The 27587-nt window shown below is 42.9% G+C and overlaps 2 protein-coding genes across 2 annotated transcripts; both read right to left on the reverse strand.

Moving 5' to 3' along the window:
• Positions 1 to 4139: 4139 nt before the first annotated feature.
• Positions 4140 to 9203, reverse strand: LOC115260563 (uncharacterized). Its single transcript, XM_062860652.1, has one exon. The coding sequence runs from the start codon at positions 9201 to 9203 to the stop codon at positions 4140 to 4142; it is 5064 nt and encodes a 1687-aa protein (XP_062716636.1).
• Positions 9204 to 16694: 7491 nt separating this feature from the next.
• Positions 16695 to 18787, reverse strand: LOC134287637 (uncharacterized). Its single transcript, XM_062849958.1, has 2 exons — positions 17458 to 18787; positions 16695 to 17402 (listed from the first exon to the last, which is right to left on the reverse strand). Exons 1-2 carry the CDS (start codon positions 18346 to 18348, stop codon positions 16785 to 16787), a joined length of 1509 nt encoding a protein of 502 aa, XP_062705942.1. The 5' UTR covers positions 18349 to 18787; the 3' UTR covers positions 16695 to 16784.
• Between the last annotated feature and the right edge of the window lie 8800 nt (positions 18788 to 27587).

A 27587-nucleotide genomic window follows, 5' to 3' on the forward strand; every position in this document is an offset into this window, starting at 1 on the left:
CGAAATTGCACACGACCGAAATCTAGCTATTGCTTGCTGTATTTCTCTTCATCGACTCTCTCTTTCGCTAATAACTTGATCAAAACAAACAAAATCATTATTCTTCTTGTTTCTATAGCAAGATGCAGTCGTCTGCTTCGTATTTCAACCAAAAAATCTTTGGAAAACTCAATACACGTTATTTAATAACACAAAGAGAGGATCGGTGAAGAGATATCGACAATGTCAGTTAGGCCCTTATGAAAAATCTGTGTCGATTTGTTTCGAATATTCTTCGTAAAACCAGTGTTACCTGAGAAGTGTTACCAATTCATGCAGTTTTTTCGTAAATGTTTGCCAGTGTGACGGGTAGATTGCTGGCAACATCATTGCGGCGTTTATAATGATGAAGTAGGCATTTGATGCGGTGTATACGTTTCAGTGAATGTCTCAATATGTTGGTAACAATTTCAGCACAGCAGGTACCGAGAGCAAGTGAAGTCATATTTTCAGTAAAAAAGAGCAATAATTTAGGGCTGTGCCGTACCATAATATGCTTCATGACACTGTACATACTCAACGTTGAGTCGCGATGTTCGACTTCCACGTGCTGTAATAACTATCGAAAGTTTTGTGCACATGCGTACAGTAACCAGGTAGTGATCTGAATCTATATTCGTACTGCGGTATGTGCGGACATTGGTTATATCCGAGAAGATTTTACCGTCGATTAGAACGTGGTCGATTTGGTTTTCTGTTTGATACATCGATTTTTGCGTGACATAATTTGTTTATCACCCCACGGAAGACTGCAAAGTTTACGCACCGTCACCGTCATCATTCGATACGGCATTAGCCTGTGCATGCCGGCAGGATCGACATACGAATGACACTAATGAGTGAAGCTTTTTTGCTTTCAACAGCGTACGACATTCGATAAGAAAATCTTACTGGAATCTAATTGGAATCGTAAACAACAGCTTTTCCCATTGAACCCTCATTGACTGAAATTCATTTCAATCGTTATTTGAATTTTCAGATCATAATGTCTCACAAATCGCAAAAATCGTAACCTATAATTTTTAGCAAATACACATCAAGAGGTATATTTTGGTGTTTTTTTTTTGAAATATTTGGTCTTTCGTAATAGCATTAGTAAAGGTGGTGCCTCTCCAAATTTTCGACAGTAGGTATGTTTGCCTAGTATTGATGTGTATTTGCAAAAAAAAATCGGGTTGCGATTTTTTGCGTTTTGTGACATATATGATCTGAAAATTACACCATTTTCTCAATTTTTAAATTTTGTCTTCATTTCTTATTTTTTTCTTTCATTTCTCGTAAAAACACCAAAATAAGCTCTAAAACTGATTTAACGTGAAGTCTCTAGGACGTAAAACTAAAAAGTTAGCTGGTGGCGCCATCTATGCGGATTAGTTACGAACTCACGGTGTGTCTAAAACCGTTATTAACAAAATAAAATACCCATCTAAGCGAAACACACCATTCGAAAGATATAGTATCCAGGTATCATCTCTGAAATTTTGGAAATGTTTCATCGAGGGAATTGATAGTTTGAGCGATTTGAAATTTTAGGGCGATTTTCAAAGAAATTCTCTTTGAACTATCAAAATGCAATCGTGGTTGTATCACGATCGTGGCTATTAACCTGTCCCTCATAAATTTGGAATTCAACATTCGAAACGTATGGTATTCGAGTATTCTTACTTAAATTTGAGAACAATTTATCTACGAAATCAAAAGTTATCGTGAATTGAATTTATAATCAAAATCCATAGGTTTTTACAGTATTTCTGGCAAATAAACGGTTATCATTTCCTACAAACAACCAAAATCAGCTCAAATGACCGATATTGTAGTCAATCACAGCATTCAATAGTTAGATGAAATAGGATTTCGATGTCTTGGACGTACAATGTCTTCCCCATGTTTTTTTTTCAGAAATAATTTTTCAGTAAGAATACTCGAATACCAAACGTTTCGAACGTTGAAATCCAAATTTTTGAGGGACAGGTTGATGGCCACGATCGTGAGACAATGACGGTTGAATATTATAGACCGTTTCAGAAATTATAAATACACTAATGATTGACTATCATTTCAATTCGAGCACAATATCCAAAAAAGTTTCTTCAAGCTCTTATAGCCAACATTCTAACGAAGCAAATAATACAAACTTTGTTGATGTTTCTTGTAAAAGTTAGAAAATAGGGCTCTGAAGACTAGATGATTAAAATTTGAAGTTGCACAAAGTGGATAAAAAATATAGCATAGTAGAAAAGAAAAAAATCTCATAAATAAAATATTCATTTTCCAAATACAATGAAAGTTACTGTGTCGATAGGAAAAGATATTTCTCGATTGGTTGAAGTAATTTTAACTAGAATATTTGATCAAGTACCTTTAATACGGGCCTTCGCAATGCAAACATTTTTGTTTCATATTTCTCAACAACACAGGCAGCGACAAACGTTAAACAAACGAATGTATTGATTACTGCTTACTGCATCGTTTGTATGGTAAGACAAGCTTTGCCATCTAAAGGATCGAATGCGCTGAAAAAATAAATTTATTTAAATGAAATGTGTTCAGAATAGCAAAGAAAGTATGTGGTAATTCTTATGTTCCGTAGAAAACTGCAAAAAAATAAGAAACTTGATGTCAGAAAAAAAAGGTGGAAATGCCTTTATCGATTTTTCACAGATTTTGATGAAGGCATTTCTTGTTAAGAAGGCGAATATGATAAAAATTAGATAATTTTTGGCATTTAGTGATAAATAATATTGAAATCATTAAAAAACACCTTTGTGCAAATTCAAATTTGGAGAATGAAGTTGATTGTTCGATAACTCGACTGTTCTTTAAAATATCATGACAATTGAAAGAAAATTCAAAAATGTGGAGCACAATATGCTGTATTCTGAAGAAAGATGGTAGGAATCATCAAAACGGTTAAATTTATTAAATAAACATAGTGTATTTATAATTTCTGAAACAGTCTATAATAGTTCAAAGAGAATTTGATTGAACATGGCCCTAAAATTTCAAACCACTCAAACTATCAATTCCCTCGATGAAACATTTCCAAAATTTCAGAGATGATACCTGGATACTATATCTTTTGAATGGTGGGTACTGCTTAGATGGGTATTTTATTTTGTTAATAAAGGTTTTAGACACACCGTGAACTACTTTTCTTCACAATTACTTCACAATTAATGCTCCTAATTATTACAAAAAAAACTTTGTCGAAGACACCATGTGCCGAAAATGTTTCTTTTCGGAGTACACCTAAACCTTGATTTACGTCCACTATTGGCTTAGCGAAAAAAAATTCTACCGACAAAATAATGATCAAAATACACATTTTTATATTTTTGTACACTTCTCCTAATCACGAAGTGTTTTAAAAAATATAAAACTGTTGAGTTTGCTCATTGTCTTAGCGGTAGAATTTTTTGTTGCTCAGCCAAGCATGGACGTAAAAAAGGACAAGGTGTACTTTTGTTACTTTTGTCCCACTAGATTGCTATCCTGGCCCTCAGTGCATTGTGACAGAAGTCGAGTTTCTTATATTTTATTCGTTTCGGTTTATTTACTCACCAAATTGATAACTCACTCGCTTACCCATCCCGCACTCACCAATTCACTCGCTCATTCACTTCTTGACTAACTCACCATATGACTCACTACATCACTTACTAACTTAAAAACTTACTAAATAACTCATTTTTGTACTCAAAGATCCACTCATTAACACGCTCACTCACTCACTACCTCACAAACTCACTAGCCCACTTACGTACTTGCTCATTCGCTCACTTGCCCACTCACTTATGAATTAACTCACTTATCAGTTTATACACCTTTTCACTCTTTTAAACCTGTAAGCGTGAGGGTCCGAAAAAGCGCGCGGAAACGGGTTCACAAAGCGGACAAACTACCGGCGAACTTGGGGGAACCGGGATAGAATTGAAAGACGCGTGTTACTTTAACAATTCAATTCGTACTACTATTTGACTATTCATATGGGGGGTTTATATAATTCGGCAAAACAAAAGGCTGAAGGCCTAGAAAATTCTCTATGCAAATCAAATGGAGGAGAGAGACAGAGATTTGGGATGCTGCAATCAGCGGTTGCATTATTCTCTGGGCAAATGAGATACTTTTTTACTGCTGCTGCTGCGAGTAGGGTAGCGCCCCTTATTCTCGTCCCAACATAATCCGCCCACCAAATTACGAGTAGGAATTTCCACTCCATGTCTTCCTGGAACGAATTCATCACTGTCGAGTGGGCACCGGCGCAGCTTTCTGACGTCCCGGCGAAAAACACCCTTGGCTGTCTTGACCGACACTACTCGGACACGTCCGTCGGTCCCAGGGAAAAGCTCCTGAATACGTCCCAGGGGCCACTGTTGTGGCTTCTCGTTGTCGTCGACCAGTAGAACGAAATCGCCTACCGAAACGTTGGGGGATGAGGCCTGCCACTTCACTAGCCGTTGGAGTGCAAGTACGTACTCGGACTGCCACCGAGCGCGAAAATCCTGGGCGACTCGCTGAACGTAGTTCCACCTTGACAACGAACTTATTTGTTGCTCGAGATGATTAACCTCCGGTAGGGCATCGAGAGGACGCCCGATCAGGAAGTGCGCGGGCGTGAGTGGTTGAGGATCCGCGGGGTCATCCGAAATTGAAGAAATCGGACGCAAATTCATACACGCAGCTACCTGAGCGAGGAGAGTGCTTAATTCCTCAAAGGTGTAGTTATAGTTACCTCCGATTTTGCTGAGGAACCCTTTCGCCACCTTGATTCCAGCCTCCCACAATCCACCGTGGTGAGGAGATCGCGCGGGTATGAACAGCCATTCCACACGTCTGTCGGTGAGAAAGTCGTTGACCTCGTCGCTGTGTTCGGTCGCATCGATCTGTTGGTAGAGTTCACAAAGGGTTCTGGCCGCTGATCGGAGATTCGTGGCGTTGTCGGAGTACATCTTGCTGGGGACTCCGTATCGACTGGTGAACCGGGTGAAGGCAGCGAGGAAAGCCGATGCACTCAGGTCGGAAACTGCCTCCAGATGCACCGCCCGCGTTCCGAAGCAAACAAACAGTGCAACGTAACCTTTCGATGGTACAGCCCCACGAGTTCTTCGTCCGACGATGCTCACAGGGCCGGCGTAATCAACGCCCGTGATGGTGAACGGTGGGAGAGGCTTCAAACGGTCCGCCGGTAACTGTCCCATTTGCTGCGTAATTCTTGGTGCTTTGGCTCGGTTGCACTTTACACAATCGCGACAAACCTTTCGAGCGGCGCTGCTGCCGCGTAGTATCCAGTACCGAGTTCGAGTGGCGGCTAAGAAGGACTGAGGGCCACAGTGGAGATGCTCTTGATGATCGTGCAGAAGAATAAGCGAGGTCAATATTGAGTGACAGGGCAGCAAGATCGGATGTTTGTTGTCGTAGCTCAAGTCCGATTGCTGCAGCCTTCCGCCCACCCTAACGACACCGTTTTCATCCAGAAATGGATTGAGTTGATGTAAAGGGCTGCTTCGTTCGACGGTGAGACCTCTTTGTAGTCGGCTGAGCTCGCTGGGGAAATGCTGTTGTTGTGTGTGTTGCAGGTACTTCCCCAAAGCAAAGTTTATCTCAGCTGGAGAGAGTCGTGGAGAGCATCGGAACTCCGGGTGTCCGAAACGAAGAATGCGAGCGGTGATACGGAGAAGGAGCTGTAGATTCGGGTAGTACCGAGCCATCATATCATCCAAAAAACGATTTTCGTAGACCGTGAAGCATACTACAGCTGCGGTTCGCTGCTCTCTGTCTAGCTGCCGTTGCTCGATATCGTCGAGATTGCCGTTCGGGGCTGATTCGTTGTCGGTCTCCGATGGATCCCAGGTTGGCCCATGCCACCAGAGAGTGTTTTGATGAAGCTGTTCGGGAAAGGCACCTCGAGAGATCATATCTGCCGGATTGTGGAGAGTGCCTACATGACTCCAGTTGATGGAGGGTAGATGGGTGGAAATCTCTGCAACACGGTTCGCCACAAATGTCTTCCACCTTGCAGCCCCGCCGGCCAGCCATGCCAGGACGACTTTGGAATCGGAGAACGCTCGCACCTCGTAGAAGTCCGTTGCCGACAGAGCAGCTCTCACGTTGGAGATCAATCGCGCGAGAATAACTGCTGCACACAACTCAAGCCGGGGTGTGGTGGTTCTGCCGTTGCCGATGGGTGCCAGCTTCGATTTGGCACAGAGAAGATGCGAGGAAGAATTTCCATCGTTGTCAACAGCCCGAATATAGATGCAAGCGCCCATGGCCACATCGGATGCGTCGCAGTAGCCGTGCAGGTAGAGACGTGTCCAGCTGCGCATGTCGATCACATGGCGGGGAATCTGAAACGAGTTGAGAAGCGAGAACTTTTGCACCAATACTAACCAATCGTTTGTTAACTCACCGGGGGGAGTTGCATCCCAGGCCACCTTCAGCTCCCACATACGCTGCATCACCAGCTTTGCCTTCACGATGATCGGTGCAAGAAGGCCGAGCGGGTCGAATAGGCTGGCGATTTGCGATAGGATGTTGCGTTTTGTGGGCTGAAGGATCTCGGTAGGTTGGTAGGAGAAATGGAGCTCGTCACTGCACGGCTGCCATTGCATTCCGAGGGCCTTGATAGTACAGCTTCCGTTCTCTTCGATCGGGATCTTCACCTCCAAATCTGCATCAGGAACTCCTTCTAATACTGCAGCACTGTTCGAGGCCCATTTCCGGAGATGGAATCCGCCGGACTCAAACATTTCGGTGAGTTGTTCTCGTAGTAGCCTTGCTTCTTCTTCAGACGATGCTCCGGTGAGTACATCATCAACGTAGATCCCCTTTTCCGCCTTCTCAACTGCTGCCGGATATTGTTGCCGGTATGATCCTAGGAGCTCTTGAACGCATTTCGTGGCCAAATAGGATGCGCTTTTAGTCCCAAAGGTGACGGTATTCAGACGATACTCCTTTATTTTTTCGTCCTTGTCCCACCTCCACAGAATTTTGAGGAAGTCACGATCAAGCTCGTTTACCCACACCATGCGATACATTTGTTTTGCATCACCAACCAGCACGATAGGCGGGAGGCGAAATCGGATCAAAATATTAATCAACGAGTCTTGTACAACGGGGCCACACATGAGTACATCATTCAGAGAGCACCCACTGGTAGTCTTTGCCGACGCATCGAAAACGACTCGGCATTTGGTAGTCGAACTCGATGATTTTACCACACAGTGGTGTGGAAGATATACAGACTTGCTTGACGGAGAGGCATCTTCAACGAGTGACATGTGACCGAGATCGATGTACTCACGGATGAACTCATGATACTCACTTTTGAGCTTTGGGTTACGGTCGAGCTTTCTCTCTATGTGGAGCAAACGTTTCTCCGCCATGGGCCTAGACTCACCAAGCTGATTAGGGTCGAGACGAAATGGGAGACGAACGATGAACTTCCCTGACTCATCACGAACGGTGTGCTCGGCGAAGTGCTGCTCGCATCGCTGTTCTTCTTCGGTGAGATGGTTGGATGCTGTAGCGTATTCTTCTAGCTCCCAAAATTTGCGTACCTGCTGCGAGAGATCGTCATCGGTGGAAGTCAACAGGCAGGTTGAAACGTGAGATCCAATCGAAGTGTTCGATTCGTGGTACCGACCAGCGACTACCCAGCCGAGTTTGGTGTTTTGAAGTGTGGGTAGGCTGTCGTCGATGCTGAGGGCGATTTTGCCGGGCTCGAGCAGCTGAAAGAATAATTCCATTCCCAGTAAAACTTCTACCTTACCCGGGCGATGGAACAGAGGATCTGCCAAATGTATTGCTCCTGGAATGGGCCAACCGTCGATGTTCGCTGGCTTGCAAGGAAGCATTTTGGTGATTTTCGGCAAAACCATACACGATACGGAGGTTCGATAATCCGTGCAGCGAGAGGAGATGATGATTTCGGCACACTTGTCAGCGTGCGCTGGTGTGGAAGAGATGCCTTCGAGGTCCATGTTGGCGGCTACTGTTTTGAGGCCGAGCCGCTTGCTGAAATCATCGCTGATAAAGCTGACTTGGGACGCGCAATCCAAAACTGCACGACAGGCGTGTGGCCGTCTCTGGCTGTCCAGAACATTGATGGCAACGGTAGCGAGTAGGACGCTAGACGCATCGAGGCAGGATGGTGAGTCGAGGGCCGAAATCAAGGACTGTGCTGATGATCCTGAATTTGCAGGGGCCATGACGGACGATGATGCTGCTGGTTGTGGGCTTGCTGATGACGACGGTGGGTGCAATAAGGTGTGGTGAGGTAAGTTGCATATCCTGCAGGCACCTGATTTGCAGCTCTCACCGGGATGTACTTTCAGGCAATTGTTGCACAGCTTCATCCTATTGACGTGAGCGAGTCGGTCGTCGTGGTTCATGTGAATGAACTTACCACATTGGTAGAGATGGTGGTTTGGTTTGTTGCAGACGTTGCAAAACGGAGGGTTCGTGGCGACGAATGCGGTAGCACCTCGGGACTGAGGTGGAACCCTTGAAGGTGGCTTGAAGGGCACGCTGGATTTCGGGCGAACTGGTTGAGCAGATTGCAGAGCAAAACTGCGAGACTCGACGAACTTGAGGAAGCACTGAAGATCGATGTTTGCTTCATCCATTTCCGCCATCTTTTGACACCACAATTGCTTCGTATCTGGATCCACCTTTTCGCTCAAGATGAACAGGAGCCACGTGTCACGGTCTTCCCTATTCATGGCATGGAGTGCACGAATAACCTCGTCCGACACGTCGTGGATCGATCGCAAGCCGTGAGAAGAGGGGGATGTCAGCGTTGGCTGCGCTAGAAACCGCTTGATATGCTGATTAGCGATCTCACGTGGCTTATCGTACCTGGATTTCAGCTTCGTCAGTGCCGGTTGGTAGTTGGCATCCTCGATCTTGAGGTGAGAAATCAAGGACGCCGCCTCACCAGCAAGGTTGGTTTTGAGGAAGTACAGCTTCTGGCTGTCCTTCAGCGTTGGGTTTTGATGCACCAAGCTGTCGAACAGGTCGTAGAACGATTGCCATTCCAGATAATTTCCGCTGAAAACGGGCATATTCATCCGAGGCAACTTTAGATCCGAGAGAGGGGATGAGGCGGCGTTGCTGTGTACGACGGCAGAAGAGCTGGAGCCGGCGGCCATGTTGGAAGACATTATCCGAAGAAACTCGGCCTGCTGATCCGCAAGCTGTCTGATGACGTCACTCTGCGGAACTTGTTGAGAAGCAGCACTATCGCGATCCTTCACTACCTTTAGCAGTTTCAATAAACGGGTTTTCAGCGAAATGTAGCATGCTTCAAATTTTCCTTAACGGTGCACTGCATCATTATAGTCTTCTTCTTCTTCACTAATATCGAGAATCTTCTTATGCACGGCACAAAAAGGCCGCCCACACCTCACTAAGAGCGTCTAGCTCGGTTTGAACATCGACTTCTTCGGCCGCTTCTGGCCTGATTTTCTCCACTGTATCCGAAATACGTTTTAGTCGCGGTTCAAGCGATTTCCGTTCGCGGACGAGTCTATCCATCTTGGTGGATTTCGCGCACTTATTGTTCACAGTCACTGATCGTTTTACACCTCACTTGTTCTGCACCACTGAGATGCCAAATGGCAGAAGCACTCGGGGCCGGTATGACGGCGACAGGGCCAAATTACGGGCACTAGCGGTCACAGAAAACGCGGTTCGCGGCGAAATATTCACGATCCGGCTCGAAGGACCATATGTAAGCGTGAGGGTCCGAAAAAGCGCGCGGAAACGGGTTCACAAAGCGGACAAACTACCGGCGAACTTGGGGGAACCGGGATAGAATTGAAAGACGCGTGTTACTTTAACAATTCAATTCGTACTACTATTTGACTATTCATATGGGGGGTTTATATAATTCGGCAAAACAAAAGGCTGAAGGCCTAGAAAATTCTCTATGCAAATCAAATGGAGGAGAGAGACAGAGATTTGGGATGCTGCAATCGGCGGTTGCATTATTCTCTGGGCAAATGAGATACTTTTTTACTGCTGCTGCTGCGAGTAGGGTAGCGCCCCTTATTCTCGTCCCAACAAAACCTTTACACCACTTATTTGCTAACTCACTGCATCATCACTCACTTACTGGCTTACTCGCTCCAGGATTCACCAACTAAGACACTCACGAACCCACCAACTTATTAAACTTCTTCGTCCATTAACGTTGAACCATTCGTCATTGAAATCATCGTCATCATCAAATATTTGAAAGCAGTTTTTTCGTTCAAATCAAACATTTTTGGATCGAAAATAGATTCACTGTATTCCACATGAGAAACAGAATACAGTGAATACATTTTCGTGACCATTGTTTTGCTTTACAGCGAAAAAACTGCTTTTCTATTTCCGAAAAATGATGACGAATGCTTGAGCCTTAACTGACGCACACCCCGCTGACGTAGTGCAAGTTTAGGGGGTCAAAACCCAATGCACGATCAGGGATTAATAGTTTACTCACTACATCACTCACTTATCCACTCATTTACTTAGACTTTCACTCACCAACAGGGTAACTATCTCACTGATTCACTAACACACTAACCTACTAGCTATCTCAATCATACGCTTACGTGCTCATTTACTTAGGTTCGTCACCACAAGCGGGAGAGGGGGTGTACGTGAAAGTGTGACAAGCAATGCAACTCACTACATACCTCATTATCTCTTTCTATGCCTCACTTACTCACTCACTCACAAACTCACTCTATTACACACTCACAGGTATCAGGTATCAGAAGGCCGGCTCCAGAGGCACGTTATCCTCCATTTAGGACATTTGTGACATCGCCCTAATAATAGGTATTCTATCTATGATAATAGCCTATTTCATCATCTACCTGAGGGAAAGGAAGGAAATAAGGATAAGGATGGGGATAAGGACAGGTAGAAAAATAGGAAAAAAAAACCTTGAAAAGGGTACTAACGAATAAGCGTACCACAATCAGGCTTGATAATCCTCCTCGAAATCAAAAGAGTTTTGCAACATGCTCTAGAGCGGTGTTTTGCTTTTGCCTCGTCGCGAGGGAGCGAACGAACCCCAAACAGAGAGGCAATAAAAACTGAGCGAGGAAGAGGGGAACGAAAAAAGAGCCGATGATTATTTCGGGTTTTTGAATGCGATTTTCGCCTCGAGAGTCTTTCTTTGTATGGGAGTGGAACTCGTGAGAGCTTTTTGAGTGTGAGTGGACGTGAGACACACAACAAGCAATTATGAGTGTTGGACGAACTCCTCGCTGCGCGGCAAGCTCGCGCTCGCTGCTGTTGAGGATTTGCGTTGTGATTTCTGAGTTTTATTTTCACTCCTCAGAAAATCGCCGAAACCGCTTACTCATTTTCTCGCGAGGGAGTTTCTGTCAAGCCTGACCACAATGGGTTCAATCGGCACCCTGAAAAGGGCACTGTAATAACGCATAAAGCGAAAGAGAGCCTACAGCTCTTTACCACAGCGGGTTTTTTTTTTCAACCCATTTATTTGACAGGCTCATGCGTGCCTAGCACTTAACGGAGCCAAACTACATTATTGTAAGAATAGTACTTTTACAACTGAAAACTAACACAATTAACTTTTACGCGCTGTCTCCTTCGGACGTAGCATCTTCGTTGATGTCGAACCCGCAGCAGCAAACTGAGCACGACGTTCGGCCGCACTGCTGCGACTGCACGTGGTATTGAATGTCGACCATCACCTAAGGCCTTGGAAAATAGTCGCCATAATTGTGTCTTTCATTCAACGCACAATAATAATACGGCGGTAAGTAGTTTGCAATAACTAACTGACGATACCTGTACAAGTGTACAATGTATGTAGTTTCCAAAGCAGCGAGAACTATTATTTTACCTCCTGCTTACCTGCATCTGCTGGGTAGAAAACGCTCGGCATGGGAGTTGGTGACCGAGAATCTCCGTTATTGTAAGAGATTATTTGACAGCTTGATGCTACGTTCACACTGTGCTCCACTAGCGTGCACAAGGGGTGGCAAGGGGTGGGGCACTTGCCCCCCCTTTTATAAAAAAATACATTCCATGCGCCATCTGAGCATCTCATATGTCATCTAAGCATTTAATTCACATTTGAATTTTACAGGATTCATTTTGGCATATCGTACACCAAATTGTATTTCATGTGCCTGATCCATCCTGGCTTCCGTACCGCAGTAAATTCTATGCACCATTTTGCAATCACGCAATGTTGAGGATCACTGAATCATGGTGACAACTAATGCACCACTGACACATACAATTTCTTAGTATCTCATTGCACAACCATGATGTTCTCAGAATCATCTAGGCTGATCTCACGCACCATCTTTTAACTAAGGGGCTGTCCATAAACCACGTGGTCATTTTTTTGGGACTTTTCAACCCCCCCCCCCCCTGCGTGGTCATTAGTCCATACAAAAATTTTTATTTGTCCATACAAAATGGTCATTGGCCGAACCCCCCCCCCCCCCCCCTAATGACCACGTGGTTTATGGACAGCCCCTAATTAGTGATGTCAGCACCATATTTGCATAACATGCACCATTTTGGCCATGTCGATTTCTGTGCCACATTGAGTTTCCTGCACCATTTTTGAAATCCGTGCTCCTACATATGGAATATGTTGAATATAAGAGAATCATGGTAATACTAATGCACCATACAGTAGGGTGGGGCTAATTTCAAAAAAATCTCTCCGATATATGATTTCCCAAGTGGAACATGATCTACTAGTCGAAATAAGTCAGCTGTACAAAAATTAGCGATTTCGGTTGATATTTAGGGGTGGCGCGAAGGGTTCAAGTGAAATTTTTGCTAGAACAAACTTTCAAAAATCATTTCAAATTTAATTTTCAAACTTATTTTTTCTAGACTAAATCGGTGATTCTAGAACCCAATTGAGCCAAATTTGTGCTCAAAATTGCGATATCTCTACTGGTTTCTGAGATATTTGAAAAAAAAATTTCGTTTTTCAGTATTTTTTTGGGTTTGGTACCAAAATATGACATTTTTCTCAAATATCTCGGAAACCAGTGGAGATATCGCAATTTTGAGCACAAATTTGGCCCAATTGGGTTCTAGAATCATCGATTTAGTCTAGAAAAAATAAGTTTGAAAATAAAATTTGAAATGATTTTTGAAAGTTTGTTCTAGCAAAAATTTCACTTGAACCCTTTGCACCACCCCTTAATATTAACCGAAATCGCTCATTTTTGTACAGCTGACTTATTTCGGCTAGTAGATCACTTTCCACTTGAGAAATCATATATCGAAGAGATTTTTTGAAATTAGCCCCACCCTAACCATACAGGTGCAGCTCATTTGCATTCCATGCACCACCATGATGTTCACAGAAACATCTAAACACCATCTCACGCGTCATCCAAGCATTTAATTCACATTTGAATTTCATAAGCTCCTTTTTGCCATATCGTACACCACATTGTTTTCCATGTACCTGATCCATGTTGACTTCTGCACCACATTGAATTATATGCACCATTTTTGCAATTCTTGCAAATTGGTCTAACTACGCAATGTAGGTAGAGAATCACTGAATCATAGAGGCAACTAATGCACCAATGACACATATAATTTCTTTGTATTCCATGCACAACCATGATGTTCTCTGAATCATCTAGGCATCCATGCTGATCTCACACACCATCTCTTAACTAATTAGCGATGTAAGCACCAAATTTGCATAACATGCACTGCCCCCACTCGCATAACAGTCCCATATGAATAGGAAACCCAGCAAACATGAGACTGTTATGCGAGTGGCGGCAGTGCACCATTTTGGTATTTCGTATTCCAAAACTACCCTTAGCCATAAAAAAAAGTCGAGTTACGCTGATTAACGGTGACAACTAATACAGCACACTAACATCATGCACCTTCTTCAAAGCGTTCACAGAATCATCTGGTTATCCACGCATTATGCTGATCTTATACAGTCTTTTAATCAACTAGGAATCTAATGCATCATACTGATATGTACCATCATTATAGTTCATGTATCATCAAAGCTTTTCAAGTACCATTTCATTTATTATATCATCTAGGCGTCTGATGCACCATTGCGAGCATCACATAAAATACTTTTATTTTGTATTCTTTGCACCATTTTTGCATTTCGTGCACCTAATCATGCAACATGTTGATAATTTAGCGTCATGCGCCTTATTCAAAGCTTTCCATGCACCATTTTGGCATTCACTATATCATCTAGGCATCTTATGTACCATTACGATGTGGTTTACATTTGAATTTGATGCACCATTTTGGCATTTCGCATACAAAATAGCATTCCATGTACATGGGCCATGTTGGTTTCTGTGCCACATTGAGTTTCCTGCACCATTGTACGAATTGCAAGTGCACCTTAAAATTGAACATGTTGAGTATAACAGAACCATGGTAATACTAATGCACCATAGTGACATCATGCAGCTTTTTTGCATTCCATACACCACCATGATGTTCACAGAATAATCTATGCACCATCTCACGCACCATCTTTGAATCATTTATATGTCTAATGTGAAATCTTGCACCAATCTTGGTTAAATTTCATGCACTTCTAAAGCTTTCCAAGCGTAATCGTGGCGTTCACTATATCATCTAGGCATCTATTGCACCATTATTACTATATAAAGTCGTACATCAAAATAACATTCCATGTACCATGTCAACTCTAATGCATCATACTGACATCAGCACCATCTTTGAATGTCATGCTCCAAATCAGCATTTCATGCTCGCCGGTCGAGAAAAAAAATCCGGGCGCCGACAAGTGAGTCGCGTCCAGTGTATTTCTGTGTGGAATAGACTAAAGGTTTCTGCTCCCTAGTGGAATGGAGACGCGCGATAGCATTTTCTTTTTGACTAGTTTCTGCGTCGAAAAGTGGTCGGTTGTTAACGGCGGTTTGTGTATATTGATCCATTGTCAAATCATATCACCAACCATAGGTGACTCCCGGACTGACAATGTACCTTACCCTACTAAAAAAAAAATCCTTCCTGAGACAAACGTGGAGATGCAGCGATTCGCGGTCTTTATAACAACGTTTGTCTTACTAACATTCCCTCCCATCCTCGATGACCGTAAGGACGTGGCCGGCGCCGTTATTGACTCTATTAAAGTTGAGAGCTCTCGAACTGTGTACATTGAGAATAGTAAGCTAGTCCCAAGCCCTATTCATTGGTTCCCTGTGCAATTTCGATTGCTCTGGTCAATCACGGAGTAGCAACTACGAATTGTGCGGTCATCTATGCTCATGCTCATGCTATGCTCATGAATCCCTTAAAGATTTCCCTAAGATTTCGTTCATGATTTTCCTGGAACTTTTATGGCGTACGGTATACAGTGTACCGCACAGTTCACCAGTTGTGATTTAAGAACATCAATCCCCTGAGATGACAGTTATACGTTCCGCCCATGCTCAAAGTATCGCAGGAATGGGAATCCCTGCGGGAGTTCCCGGAGGAATTCCCGAGGGAGTTCCCGGAGGAACCCCGGAGGGAGTTCCCGGAGGAACCCCGGAGGGAGTTCCCGGAGGAACCCCGGAGGGAGTTCCCGGAGGAACCCCGGAGGGAGTTCCCGGAGGAACCCCGGAGGGAGTTCCCGGAGGAACCCCGGAGGGAGTTCCCGGAGGAACCCCGGAGGGAGTTCCCGGAGGAACCCCGGAGGGAGTTCCCGGAGGAACCCCGGAGGGAGTTCCCGGAGGAACCCCGGAGGGAGTTCCCGGAGGAACCCCGGAGGGAGTTCCCGGAGGAACCCCGGAGGGAGTTCCCGGAGGAACCCCGGAGGGAGTTCCCGGAGGAACCCCGGAGGGAGTTCCCGGAGGAACCCCGGAGGGAGTTCCCGGAGGAACCCCGGAGGGAGTTCCCGGAGGAACCCCGGAGGGAGTTCCCGGAGGAACCCCGGAGGGAGTTCCCGGAGGAACCCCGGAGGGAGTTCCCGGAGGAACCCCGGAGGGAGTTCCCGGAGGAACCCCGGAGGGAGTTCCCGGAGGAACCCCGGAGGGAGTTCCCGGAGGAACCCCGGAGGGAGTTCCCGGAGGAACCCCGGAGGGAGTTCCCGGAGGAACCCCGGAGGGAGTTCCCGGAGGAACCCCGGAGGGAGTTCCCGGAGGAACCCCGGAGGGAGTTCCCGGAGGAACCCCGGAGGGAGTTCCCGGAGGAACCCCGGAGGGAGTTCCCGGAGGAACCCCGGAGGGAGTTCCCGGAGGAACCCCGGAGGGAGTTCCCGGAGGAACCCCGGAGGGAGTTCCCGGAGGAACCCCGGAGGGAGTTCCCGGAGGAACCCCGGAGGGAGTTCCCGGAGGAACCCCGGAGGGAGTTCCCGGAGGAACCCCGGAGGGAGTTCCCGGAGGAACCCCGGAGGGAGTTCCCGGAGGAACCCCGGAGGGAGTTCCCGGAGGAACCCCGGAGGGAGTTCCCGGAGGAACCCCGGAGGGAGTTCCCGGAGGAACCCCGGAGGGAGTTCCCGGAGGAACCCCGGAGGGAGTTCCCGGAGGAACCCCGGAGGGAGTTTCCGGAGGAACCCCGGAGGGAGTTCCCGGAGGAACCCCGGAGGGAGTTCCCGGAGGAACCCCCGAGGGAGTTTCTGGAGAAATCTCTGCGGGATGCTGTGATAAATGTGATGTAAAATGAATTTGACAATAAGAAAGTATGGTATTATAGGATTTATTCATAAGACCAGCTTTCAGTTCCTATTTATGATTTAAACACTAGTTTTGTGCAATCTGACGCAGGATTTTGAATAAATCGCGATAATTTTTTGAAACACTATTCATGGCGTACGGTATACAGTGAACCGCACAGTTCACCAGTTGTGATTTAAGAACATCAATCGCCTGAGATGACAATTGTACGTTCCGTCCATGTTCAAAGCATCGCAGGTTTGGAAACTGCCTTGCCAACTCTAGCATATCCCTGTCGAACAACCAGCATAGAGATTTCAACACAAATCGCTTAAGATGTGGGTTTGGTGGCATATTAACTATCCGGGTACGAATATTCTTCAAAATGAGTTCTTCTAGTCGATCTAGATGCTCCAACTCAAGAAGGCTGATGCAAGGCTTTAGAAACCTAGTGGATTTGTCGGAAACTTTTAGACGTTGAAGTCCTCGGAAGTTTTGGCAGATGTGTCTAAGTCCCCTATCGATGGTGTAATCGCCTTTCAGTGTAACACTCATGTCGATTACGTTCGGTAACAGATGTCGTAGTCGTTCAATCGAACTCTCTTCACAATTGGAAATTACCAGGCTAAGACTTTTCACGCTCACCATTGGGCTGCATTTCAAGCTGATATCTGGAACATCATTGACTTCTCCGAGGCCTAACGTCTGAAAAAGTTAGTAATTAGTTAGTAACACAGATTAAACTTTAACTTTAACTTACCCTCAAGTACTTTAGGCGCCCCAACGAACGAAATGGGATCACATTGAAGCGGGGACTCTTGAATTTGAGCAATTCGATTGCTGGGCATGCCTCAACTATCACATCCAGCACTATCTCCTTGATGATGAAATCGAGTCTGACTTCCTTCAGCAGCTTAAATCCAGCGAAAAATGTTCGTAGAACCCAATCGTTATCCGTATCGCACAGGTTTCCGCCAATGTTCAGCACTTCGGCCTCTGGAAACTGAATCTGTTCCAAAGGAATGAAGTAGTCCGTTGAATAAAAGTACAGGTTCTTAAGCTGTGGAGCCAGTCGTCGCAAAACAGGCAGGAAGTTCCTTCCTTCCGCTGGTTCTGATAATATGATGTCGAGCTGATTCACATGAGAAACATCTAGATTTTCGATTTGCAATGCGAATTCTTCCAGCGGCTTCAACGGAGGTATTTCAAAGCCCGGATAAACATACTCGTCATCGAAGTTCAATCTAACTATCAAATGCTGCAGCTTCGGCAAAAGGCTCAGTACCATGCACAGCTGATTTGTATTCAAATGTCCCATACACTGGAGACTCTCCACATCTGCGCCGAACAGTTCCAAAATCGCCAATATATTTTGGAAACAAAATTCGCTGCAACCATGCGTATGCAAGAAAACGAGCACATTTCTGTAACGGCGTTTACTCCTGCGCAGGAATTGAACTTGAACTTGGCATGTAAACTCTAATTGGATTCGGAGAACCACTTTGCGCAAAAATCGACGATAAAACGCCAACCTTTCCCACTTTGCACAAACGAGCGAAGCCGACTTTCGATTCGACAACGGAAGAAATGAGAATATGTGCTCCAACACTTCTTCCGGAAGGTCTTGGATGGGGAAAACTTCGTTGCTCATCGCGTTACCCTTTGGTTATTCCTTTTTTACTGAATGCACCTTAGTTTCCTCTACCTAGGCATATTACTTGTGCCACAAATCGCCTCTGTTGAGTTCAAGAGTACAAATGTTTGCTCTATTCCAAATGTCCTTACAGTTAAGTTGCCAAGTCATAAGGTACATAAGAGAAAGGAGGAAAGCAGATTGCAATAACTAAATGGCAACATGTGTGTGTATATATGGTATTTCCAAGCACAATTTGACTTACTGCGTACCTGAATCTACTCAGCATGGTACAATTCATACATTGATGGGCAGATAAGAAAGACGCCCAATGAGCAGACACTGCGCGCAGTGAAATTTCGATACGGCAGGTACCGCAGGTAGTGAAATCCGATTTTAAGTATACATGAAAGGGGAAATGAGTAAAAGCAGCATGCCGTACTGTGTACATGCTATGACAGTGTCCTTTTTTTGTTCTCTACCTCTGGTACCTATCCAGGTGTTGTGACTTACTACCGTGTCCGCACTTCGCATGGTAGATTAAACGATTCCTCTGGCGGTTTCACATCGAAAGTAAAATAGAATACCCTGAATGAACAACATACGACACAAAACATAAAACAAGCTCTGTTTCTCAGTCTAGAGGTCTCTAGAATAACGAAGGTCGTTCAGTCTAACTTGTCCTGAACTTGAGTTCTGATAATACTATGGGCTTGCTGTGTCACATGCACGGGTTTCGAACACATTTAAGACCAAATCTGGCGAGACACACTGAACCGGTTACGGAGCACTACCGGAAAGCTCCAACGTGGTTTGAGAAAGTTCTCTTGCTAACTGTTCATCAGATTATTTAAAAAAAAAGCCGCAATGTGATGTGGCGTATGCATGGGTTTGGCTACATCTGGCGGGACACCCGGAACCGGTACAGAAACACTATCGGTAGTCTGAAATGTGGTCTGGGACTATTTTCTTGCTAACCGTTCATTAGGTAATCGAAAAACAGCCGCCTTTTTATGTGCCGTATAGGTGGGTTTGTTTCACTTTTACATTTGACCACTTCCGATGGGACACCCAGAACCGGTTCCAGGACACTATCGGTTGTCCTGAAAATGGTATGAAACCATTTTCGTACTAACCGTCATTAGGTTATCAAAAATACTTTGATGTACCTCATGCATAGGTTTTGATTTATTGTTTATTATGTGGATTTATTGACAATTATCGGTGACAAATTTCGGAATCGGTTCTGGAACAGTCCTTAATTGTCCAAAATATTATCTGAGACTATTTTCTTGCTAACTCTTCATCTTTACAATTCAGAAACTCCGACAAGACACTCGAAATCGGTTCCGGAACACTGCCGGTAGTCTTTAATGTGATCTGAGGCAATTTCCTGCCAAACCATTTATCAAGTCATCATGGTTCACATTTACATTTGGGCACTTCAGGCGGGATACTCTAAACTGAATCCGGGACACTATCTGTAGTCTGAATTGTGGTCTGAGACTTTTTTCTGACTGACCTTTCTTCAGGTTATCGAAAAAGTGACTATTTTGTGTGTCACATGCATGGGTTTGATTCTTTTCTACAGTTGGGACACCCGGAACCGGTTCCGGGAAACTATGGGTTTTCTCAAATATGACCTGAAACTATTTTCTTGGCAATCATTCATCGGGCTACGTATAGATCCGCAATTTGATGTGTCGCAAGCATTAGCATCATTTTTATACAAATATATCCACTTTCGACGGGACACCCGAAACCGATTCCGGAACACAACTGGTAGTTTCTAAAGTGGTATGAGCATATTTTCTTTCTAACCGTTCATCAGGTTATCGAAAAAGCCGCTGTTTGCTGTGTCGCTTGCATGGGTTTAGTTCATTTTTATATATGGCCACATCCTGTGGGACACCCGGAACCGGTTCCGGAACACTACCGCTTCAGATATGGTATGAGACTATTTTCCTGCTTACCGTTCATCAGGTTATCGAAAATACCACGGTTTGCTGTGTCGCATGCATGGGATTGTAGCATTTTCATATTTGGCCCCTTTGTGGGATATCGATCTGGAACACCTAAATGACGTTAACTCTGGAATGGCTGGACCGATGAGTGAACATATAGCCTTTCCAGTACATTTGGAGTACGAGAAAGGCAAAAATAAAAATATTTGGCCCTAGCTGCGGTAAAAAAAGCAAACCAATATAATAAACTATAAATCATGGGAAGAGAGCAAATGCCTTACTTTGTAAATGCATTGCGGATATAGCCATAGCATCAAGCAGGAGTAGGATGGATTGGGCATCACAGCCTCCGCCACGGGCAGCAATTCAAATAGATGGAAAAATAAACTCAACTTCACCTACACAGTTTATTAACCGTGACAAAGTTGCACGCTTCGAAGTGATAGCTCTACAATTCGTAGAAGCAAGGAAATTTGCACTGCTTATCCATACTTTCCGAGAGATGAGGATGATGTGTACCGTCTTCTAGTAAAAAGTTCAACGTTTATCTCAATTAAAGCAGAATGAAGATTTCATTAGAGGTTGCGATGTAAATATGTCCATCGGAGGATATGGGCTAGCACAAACATCGTTGATTTAGGTGATCATCTCTGCTCTAAGATACAATTTTATGCACCTACCTATCTTGGTAATTTGTTGGCTACCTTGAAGGTTTACTCCATCACAGAGCGTATAACCCTTTCGGGACGAACGAGCACAATAATTGTGCTGTTGAGCAATACAAGTTTTGCGTAGTTTCTTCATCTGTTTAGTATATGTTTCAGAGAAGAGAATTGTCTGGGAACAGGTAATGACTTGGTTGAAAATATGTGTGGAGACTTTTAGTGGCTAAGCTGTCTTTATTCTTAAAAAATTCCACGTAGGTTCACCAAGTGTTTACTCAGTCATGTACCAAAAAACTAAAATCAGTACAGTTAAAGTTAGCCGAAACACTAGAGACAAAACGAGAACATTATTTTTTCCCTAATGAAGGCGCCATTCCTAAGTGCCGAGACGTTGGGTAAACAATAAACCCGTTTTAAGAATAAAGAATGCGTAGCCACTAAAAGTCTCGAGCTAAAGTAACACCCAGACATCCACAAATCACATACGTATGTACGCTGTACATCGTATAAAGTACTATTTAACCTCACTATCCCATATATATATATATGGGCTATATATATATATATATATATATATATATATATATATATATATATATATATATATATATATATATATATATATATATATATATATATATATATATATATATATATATATATATATATATATATATATATATATATATATATATATATATATATATATATATATACGGCTGAATGACAATTTTAATCGCATACAATGTTATTTTTTGAACTTATTGCGATGTATCTGGTAAAATCATATAATAGTGCAAATTAACTTTTATAATGTATAACTACATCGTAGTAGACGATATTCTGATGTATTATTGCGACGAAATTTACTTATTCGCAAAACAATTCGAGCGGACTCGCAAAGTGTCAATTGAATTCGCAGAATTGCGCACTGCGATGATTATACGACTTCGCTTGGTACTTTTCTTATTATGTCAGTGAAAATCGCATTGGTGTACAAACTAAATTGCATAAACGTAAACATAAACTCGTTAAAATGTGCATACAAACTCGCATAAGCTAGAATCGTTAACGTTGGTATATTGCGATGTGATATGTGATAACAATGAAAGAGGTGCTGTTGGAGTGCCAAAAAGCTACAAGAGAGTTAACAGTCATGATTATGATTACAAAATAAGTTATAAAGTCATCATTATTATTTTAATGACCTGATAATTTATAATGGGTGGTGCTAGCAAGAGATAGGTAGTGATAAATGTGCAGAAAATCACGTTTCGTCATTTTGAGCTCTAAATAGCGCACGGAAACCAAGTGCATTCCAACACTGAGGTGAGTTAGAAGGTCATGACATTTAATCAGTGTGATTCATAAGTAGTGTTTGGTGCTCAGTGTGAAGTGTGGTTCAAAAATCCAAAGGTTCTTAGTTCGATACTGAGGTGACAAGAATTTTTTTTTTGAATACTATTAAGTCGCATAAGATGATATATTACGTCGCAATAGTGAACACCGTGCATCGCATAAGATATCGCCTGAAGTCTCATAACGTTATTATTTATCCGTCAATGCACGTATAGCGCCTCCACTTTTGTACGCATAAGGCACCTTTACTGCATCTTATGCGATGTAACTTTACTGCATAAAAGTACGTATAACATGAACATAAACTCCATTGTACGTGTAAATTGGTTGTCTGGGCAGTCGTTCCCTTAAACAAGTATTTGTAGGAGACAAAACGGAAGCTGAATTTGTTGCGTAAAGCCTGTATCCGCAATAATCGGGACTCAGAAGTACGTCAGTAGATCTGTAATGAATTGATAAAATTGGCCAAATAATTGACTGAGAAGTCTTTGATGTATGTTGATTATTTGTGCCAAATTTCATAAAAATCGATGCATTACTTTAAATTGGGGATGAAAAACAAACAGACGTGTTTTTAAGCATTTTGTACAATCATGATCAATTTTCATTCGCATACTACATGGTTCTTTTACGCTGCAATTCAAAGTTATGTGATCAAAATTATGAAATTTTGTTAGCAGTTATGATACTTTCTTGAAAAATTTTATCAACTTTGATCAAATGGTTTGAAAGCTATTGGTGTTGATAGGGGTGAGTGTAAGTGAAAATTTTTCGAGTTTTTCATGTACGATTTTTACCTATTCATACCTTTTGAATTTCTCTGAAAATATTCTTGACATTTTCACAGAAGTTAGTTGATTATGTGTATACTATGCCTGCAAAATTTGATGATTATTAGTAAAGTACTTTCAATAGTACATTCGAAACAATGAGAGGTGCTGACTAACTGCTGTCTGAGGGGCCAAAATCACGCTAGGTCCCAATACATGTTCAGACTATAAAATTGTTGATAGTGCATCGATTTTTTTTTAAATTTTGCTTCTGCAACAAATGTAGATTAAGAGATTTTTCTTCAAAATTTCAGCTTTTTTCTTTGCCAAATTCAAAAGTTACAGCGCTGACAAGCAAAACTAGGGGCTGTACGAAATACAATGGCGCACATTCTACTCTTTCGTTGCTACAACAAAAAGTACTGCACCGATTCACATGAAATTTTATAGGTGAAATGAACACATCTTAAGATGATATTAGACAAAATTTGAGCAATTTCAATGTATCTTTTGCAGAATTACAGCTGTATTTCTGTGTCCCGATTATTGCGGATACAGGCTTTACTTTTCAACTCGTAAATAATCGGTAGATCTTTTTTTTTATCTGTGTTAACGATATTTTTAGCCCTAGGCTAGTTCAACTCGGGACCCACGCTTTACTTCCCTTCAGAAGGAAGAACTCACATTTAGCGAGTTTGTCGGGAGTGGGATTCGATCCCAGGTCCTCAGCGTGATAGTCAAGTCTTCTAACCATCACACCAGGTCCGTTCCCCTATGGAGAAGTTGTTCAGAACATCCATATATCGCACATGATGGACAAATAACTTCAAAATTCGCTCACTCGGTGGCGCAAACGATGCATCAAAGATTATATACCGAAGAGACCATAAGCACTCTATTTTATCTTTTTGGGCTTATAAGGCTAAGAACAATATAGAGCACGACAGTTCTATGGCAGCACAATATTGGCACGCAAGGCGAATAAGCGGGCATCCATAAAGTACGTCACGCTTAGAAGGGGAAGGGGGGATTGGCGAAACTGTAACAAGCAATGAATTAAGTATGGGAGAAATCGGTACAAAGGGGGGAGGGGAGGTCGAAAATTCCCAATTTCAGCGTGATGTACTAAATGCATGCTCCCTAGTAGTGCCTGCTGGTTACCAAAGTGTGGCCGAGGTTCATGAATACTTTTTGAATTCCGAGATCTTCTCAAGGGTTTTTTCCCGGACTCCTTTAAGGATTTATTCCGGAATTCCTTCTTGGATTCCTTCAATGATTCCTCCCGCGATTCCATAAGGGTTCATCGGAGTTCTTTTAAGCATAACTCCCGGGACTTCTATCAGTATTCTTGCTGACTTGCTTTAGGAATGTTTTTACGGATTCCTTCAGAGATTTCTTCCACGGTTCCTTAGTTGATTTCTCATACGATTCCATTAAAAATTTTTGCCGAAATTTCTTGAGATATTTCCTCTGAGTCATCAAGGATTCATCCAGGAATTCTCATCCAAGAATCGTCCCTGGGTTTTTGGAGATGTCTCCTGGGGTTTATGAATGTAGACGCTCCAACTTGTTCAAATTTTTAGAGGGTGGGGAGCAAAGCCTGTTTTTTCCAAAATTTTGCATGCGAAAATATAAAAAAAATATACTCCCTTAGGGATTCCTCCAGGAATTGTTATTTAGGGATTCCTTCAGGAGCTCCTTCAGGGATTCCTCCAGGAACTCCTTCAGGGATTCCTCCAGGAACTCTTTCAGAGAATCCTTCAGGAACTTCTTCAGGGATTGTAGTTTAAACAGCTGCCATCTTGAATTTGAAGCCGCTATCTTTTATTTTAGGCTACCATCTTGGACTCCGGACCGGACATCTTCTACATATTACATATTTTCATATTGCATGATTTTAGGGCGAAAACCTCCATTAAATAGCCGCCATCTTGGGTTTTGGACCACCATCTTGCATATTCTGGTCGTCATTTTTCGACTCCGGATATCTTTCCCATACCAAATACACCCATATTGCATGGTTTTAGAGCCTAAAACTCCATTAAACAGCCTTTAAATATTTTAGAGCCTAGAACTCTATTAAACAGCCGCCATCTTGGATATTCTGGTCATCATTATTTGACACCAGACATCTTTCCATATCATATATTGCATGGTTCTAGGGGAAAAAACTCCAATAAACAGCCGCCATCTTGAATTTAGAGCCGCCATATTGGATTTTAGGCTGCTTCGGTATTCTGGTCGCTATTTTTGGACACCAGACATCTTCTCCATACAAAATATACCCATATTGCCGCATGGTTTAAGGTCCCAAAACTCCATTAAACAACCGCCATCTTGAATTTGGAGCCGCCATCTCGGATGATCTGATCGCCATTTTTGGACTTCTATTTAGACATCTTCCTCTTACCAAATATACCCATATTGCATGGTTTCAGAGCCTAAAACACTATTAAACAGCCGCAGTCTTTAATTTTGAGCTGCCATATTGGATTTTGGGCCGCCATCCTATATATTTTGATTGGTATTTTTACGACTCTAGAAATCTTCCCCATTACAAATATACCCATATTGCATGATTTAAACAGCCGCCATCTTCAATTTTAAACCGCCATCTAGGATATTTGAGTCGTCATTTTTGGACTTCAGATATCTTTCGCATACCAAATAAAGCTATATTACATGGTTTTAGAGCCTAAAACACAATTAAATAATCGCCATATTGAATTTGGAGCCGCCATCTTGGATTTTAGACCACCATCTTCGATATTCTGGTCGCCATTTTAAGACATCTTGGTTCAGTTCAGTTCAGAACTTGGGGATTGGTTCAGTTTCATATACGGCCAGTCCTACCGGTGCGGATCACTGAAACGGCCATAACTCCGGAACGCCGCGACCAATCCGGACCATTTTCAATAGCAAACAATGCGGTAAAAATCCGGTTTGATTCGAGCTATAATTCGAAAAATCGGCCAACGGGAAGTGCCTCAAAAGTGAGTGAACTTATTTTGCGCACGGACATACATACATACACACATACATACATCATCTCAATTCGTTGAACTAAGTTGATTGGTATATGTGAGTTGAACCTCCGAGTCTTCTATCGAAAACTCGTTTTTTGAGTGAACATATAGCCTTTCAGTATACTTTGGTGTACGAGAAAGGCAAAAATGAAATCTTTAAAAACTCATATTTTGCTTGACCTATTAAAAATTTAATATTCTACAAGTTTATTTGAAAATTAATTTTCGAAAGATTCATAAAAAAATATTGGTTAACATTGCAAAAGTTATGGCACTTTTGTATTACTCGAAAAGTCAATTTTGAGGCGATTGCGACCCCTCTAAATCTCAACATTTTTGACTCAAACTCAAATGTTTCTCTTTTTATGTCAATTGAATCCAAAAGTGCTTACGAATTTCAGGTTTCAACAACTTTTGAGAAATAAGCCGCAACCTAGTGGACAATAGCAAAAGCAATATTCAGTGCAGTCATGGTAGAATCAGTGCTGGTCACTCAAGGTTTCCAAATAGCAGTGCCCCTATTACTGGTATGGAATCAAATTGCTACTTACTAAAAGTTGCATGAATAGAAATTGCTCATCGTTGAAACCGATCTTCTATGGAGTTTGTTGGTATCGTTCACGTTGGATCATACTTTTACCATTCGAATCATTTCCTTCTGAGAGCATCACTGTACAACAGTACATTCCAGGTGAAATGACCGACGACGACGCCAACTCTCATCGCCGGGGAAACATTGTAATCGAATTAAAATGTAGTAACTGTTTTAATTAAATTCTCGCACTTCTGGTTTTGATGGAACTGTCTAACGTGGTGGACTTCCTCTCCTGCTCTGCAGGAGAGACGAACCAGGTGGGGCTCTGCGTAGCTCAGTTGGTGAACGCGCAGCTGAGGGTGTCCGGGCAAGCTCCCTGAACTTGCCCGGACATTGAGAATGCAAAAACGGTCATTTGGTGAAGGAAGCTCTCTGAAATTAACTTTAAATGTTCAAAAGAGAAGCTTCGTTCCACTTGGAACGTTAAGTCAACAAGAAGAACAAGAAAGCAGGTATCATGCAAAAGAAACTAACTTCACCGGGAGTTGGAGAAAGTTATTCTGACGGGTTGCACCGGCTACGACGAGGACGAAAACGATGTTAATCGTTGCCAGAGACCAAATTTCCTAACACATTTTAAGTACCTGATGGTTGAGTTCTCTTCCGCTCTACGAATCTTAGATAAAAGTGATTGAATCATTCATTGCAATTTGCTGACAGCCAGATTCATGACACCTCAACCGAACATTTCCATTTGAAAAAGTCTCTCGCCCAGTCAAGTACACGCTCTTAAATTAATACCAAAAATGTTTATTAGTCCTGGCATTAAACTGCGTGGGGGATGTTGGCGATTTCTGACCGAGAATTAAAAAAAAACCGACACTGGTGTAGCATTTATTTTAATTCTCAATTATCATCAAATAAAATTTCATTAGTGC

The sequence above is a fragment of the Aedes albopictus genome, chromosome 1 (genome assembly GCF_035046485.1).
Source record: "Aedes albopictus strain Foshan chromosome 1, AalbF5, whole genome shotgun sequence".
In the NCBI taxonomy this organism is placed as follows: Eukaryota; Metazoa; Arthropoda; class Insecta; order Diptera; family Culicidae; genus Aedes; species Aedes albopictus.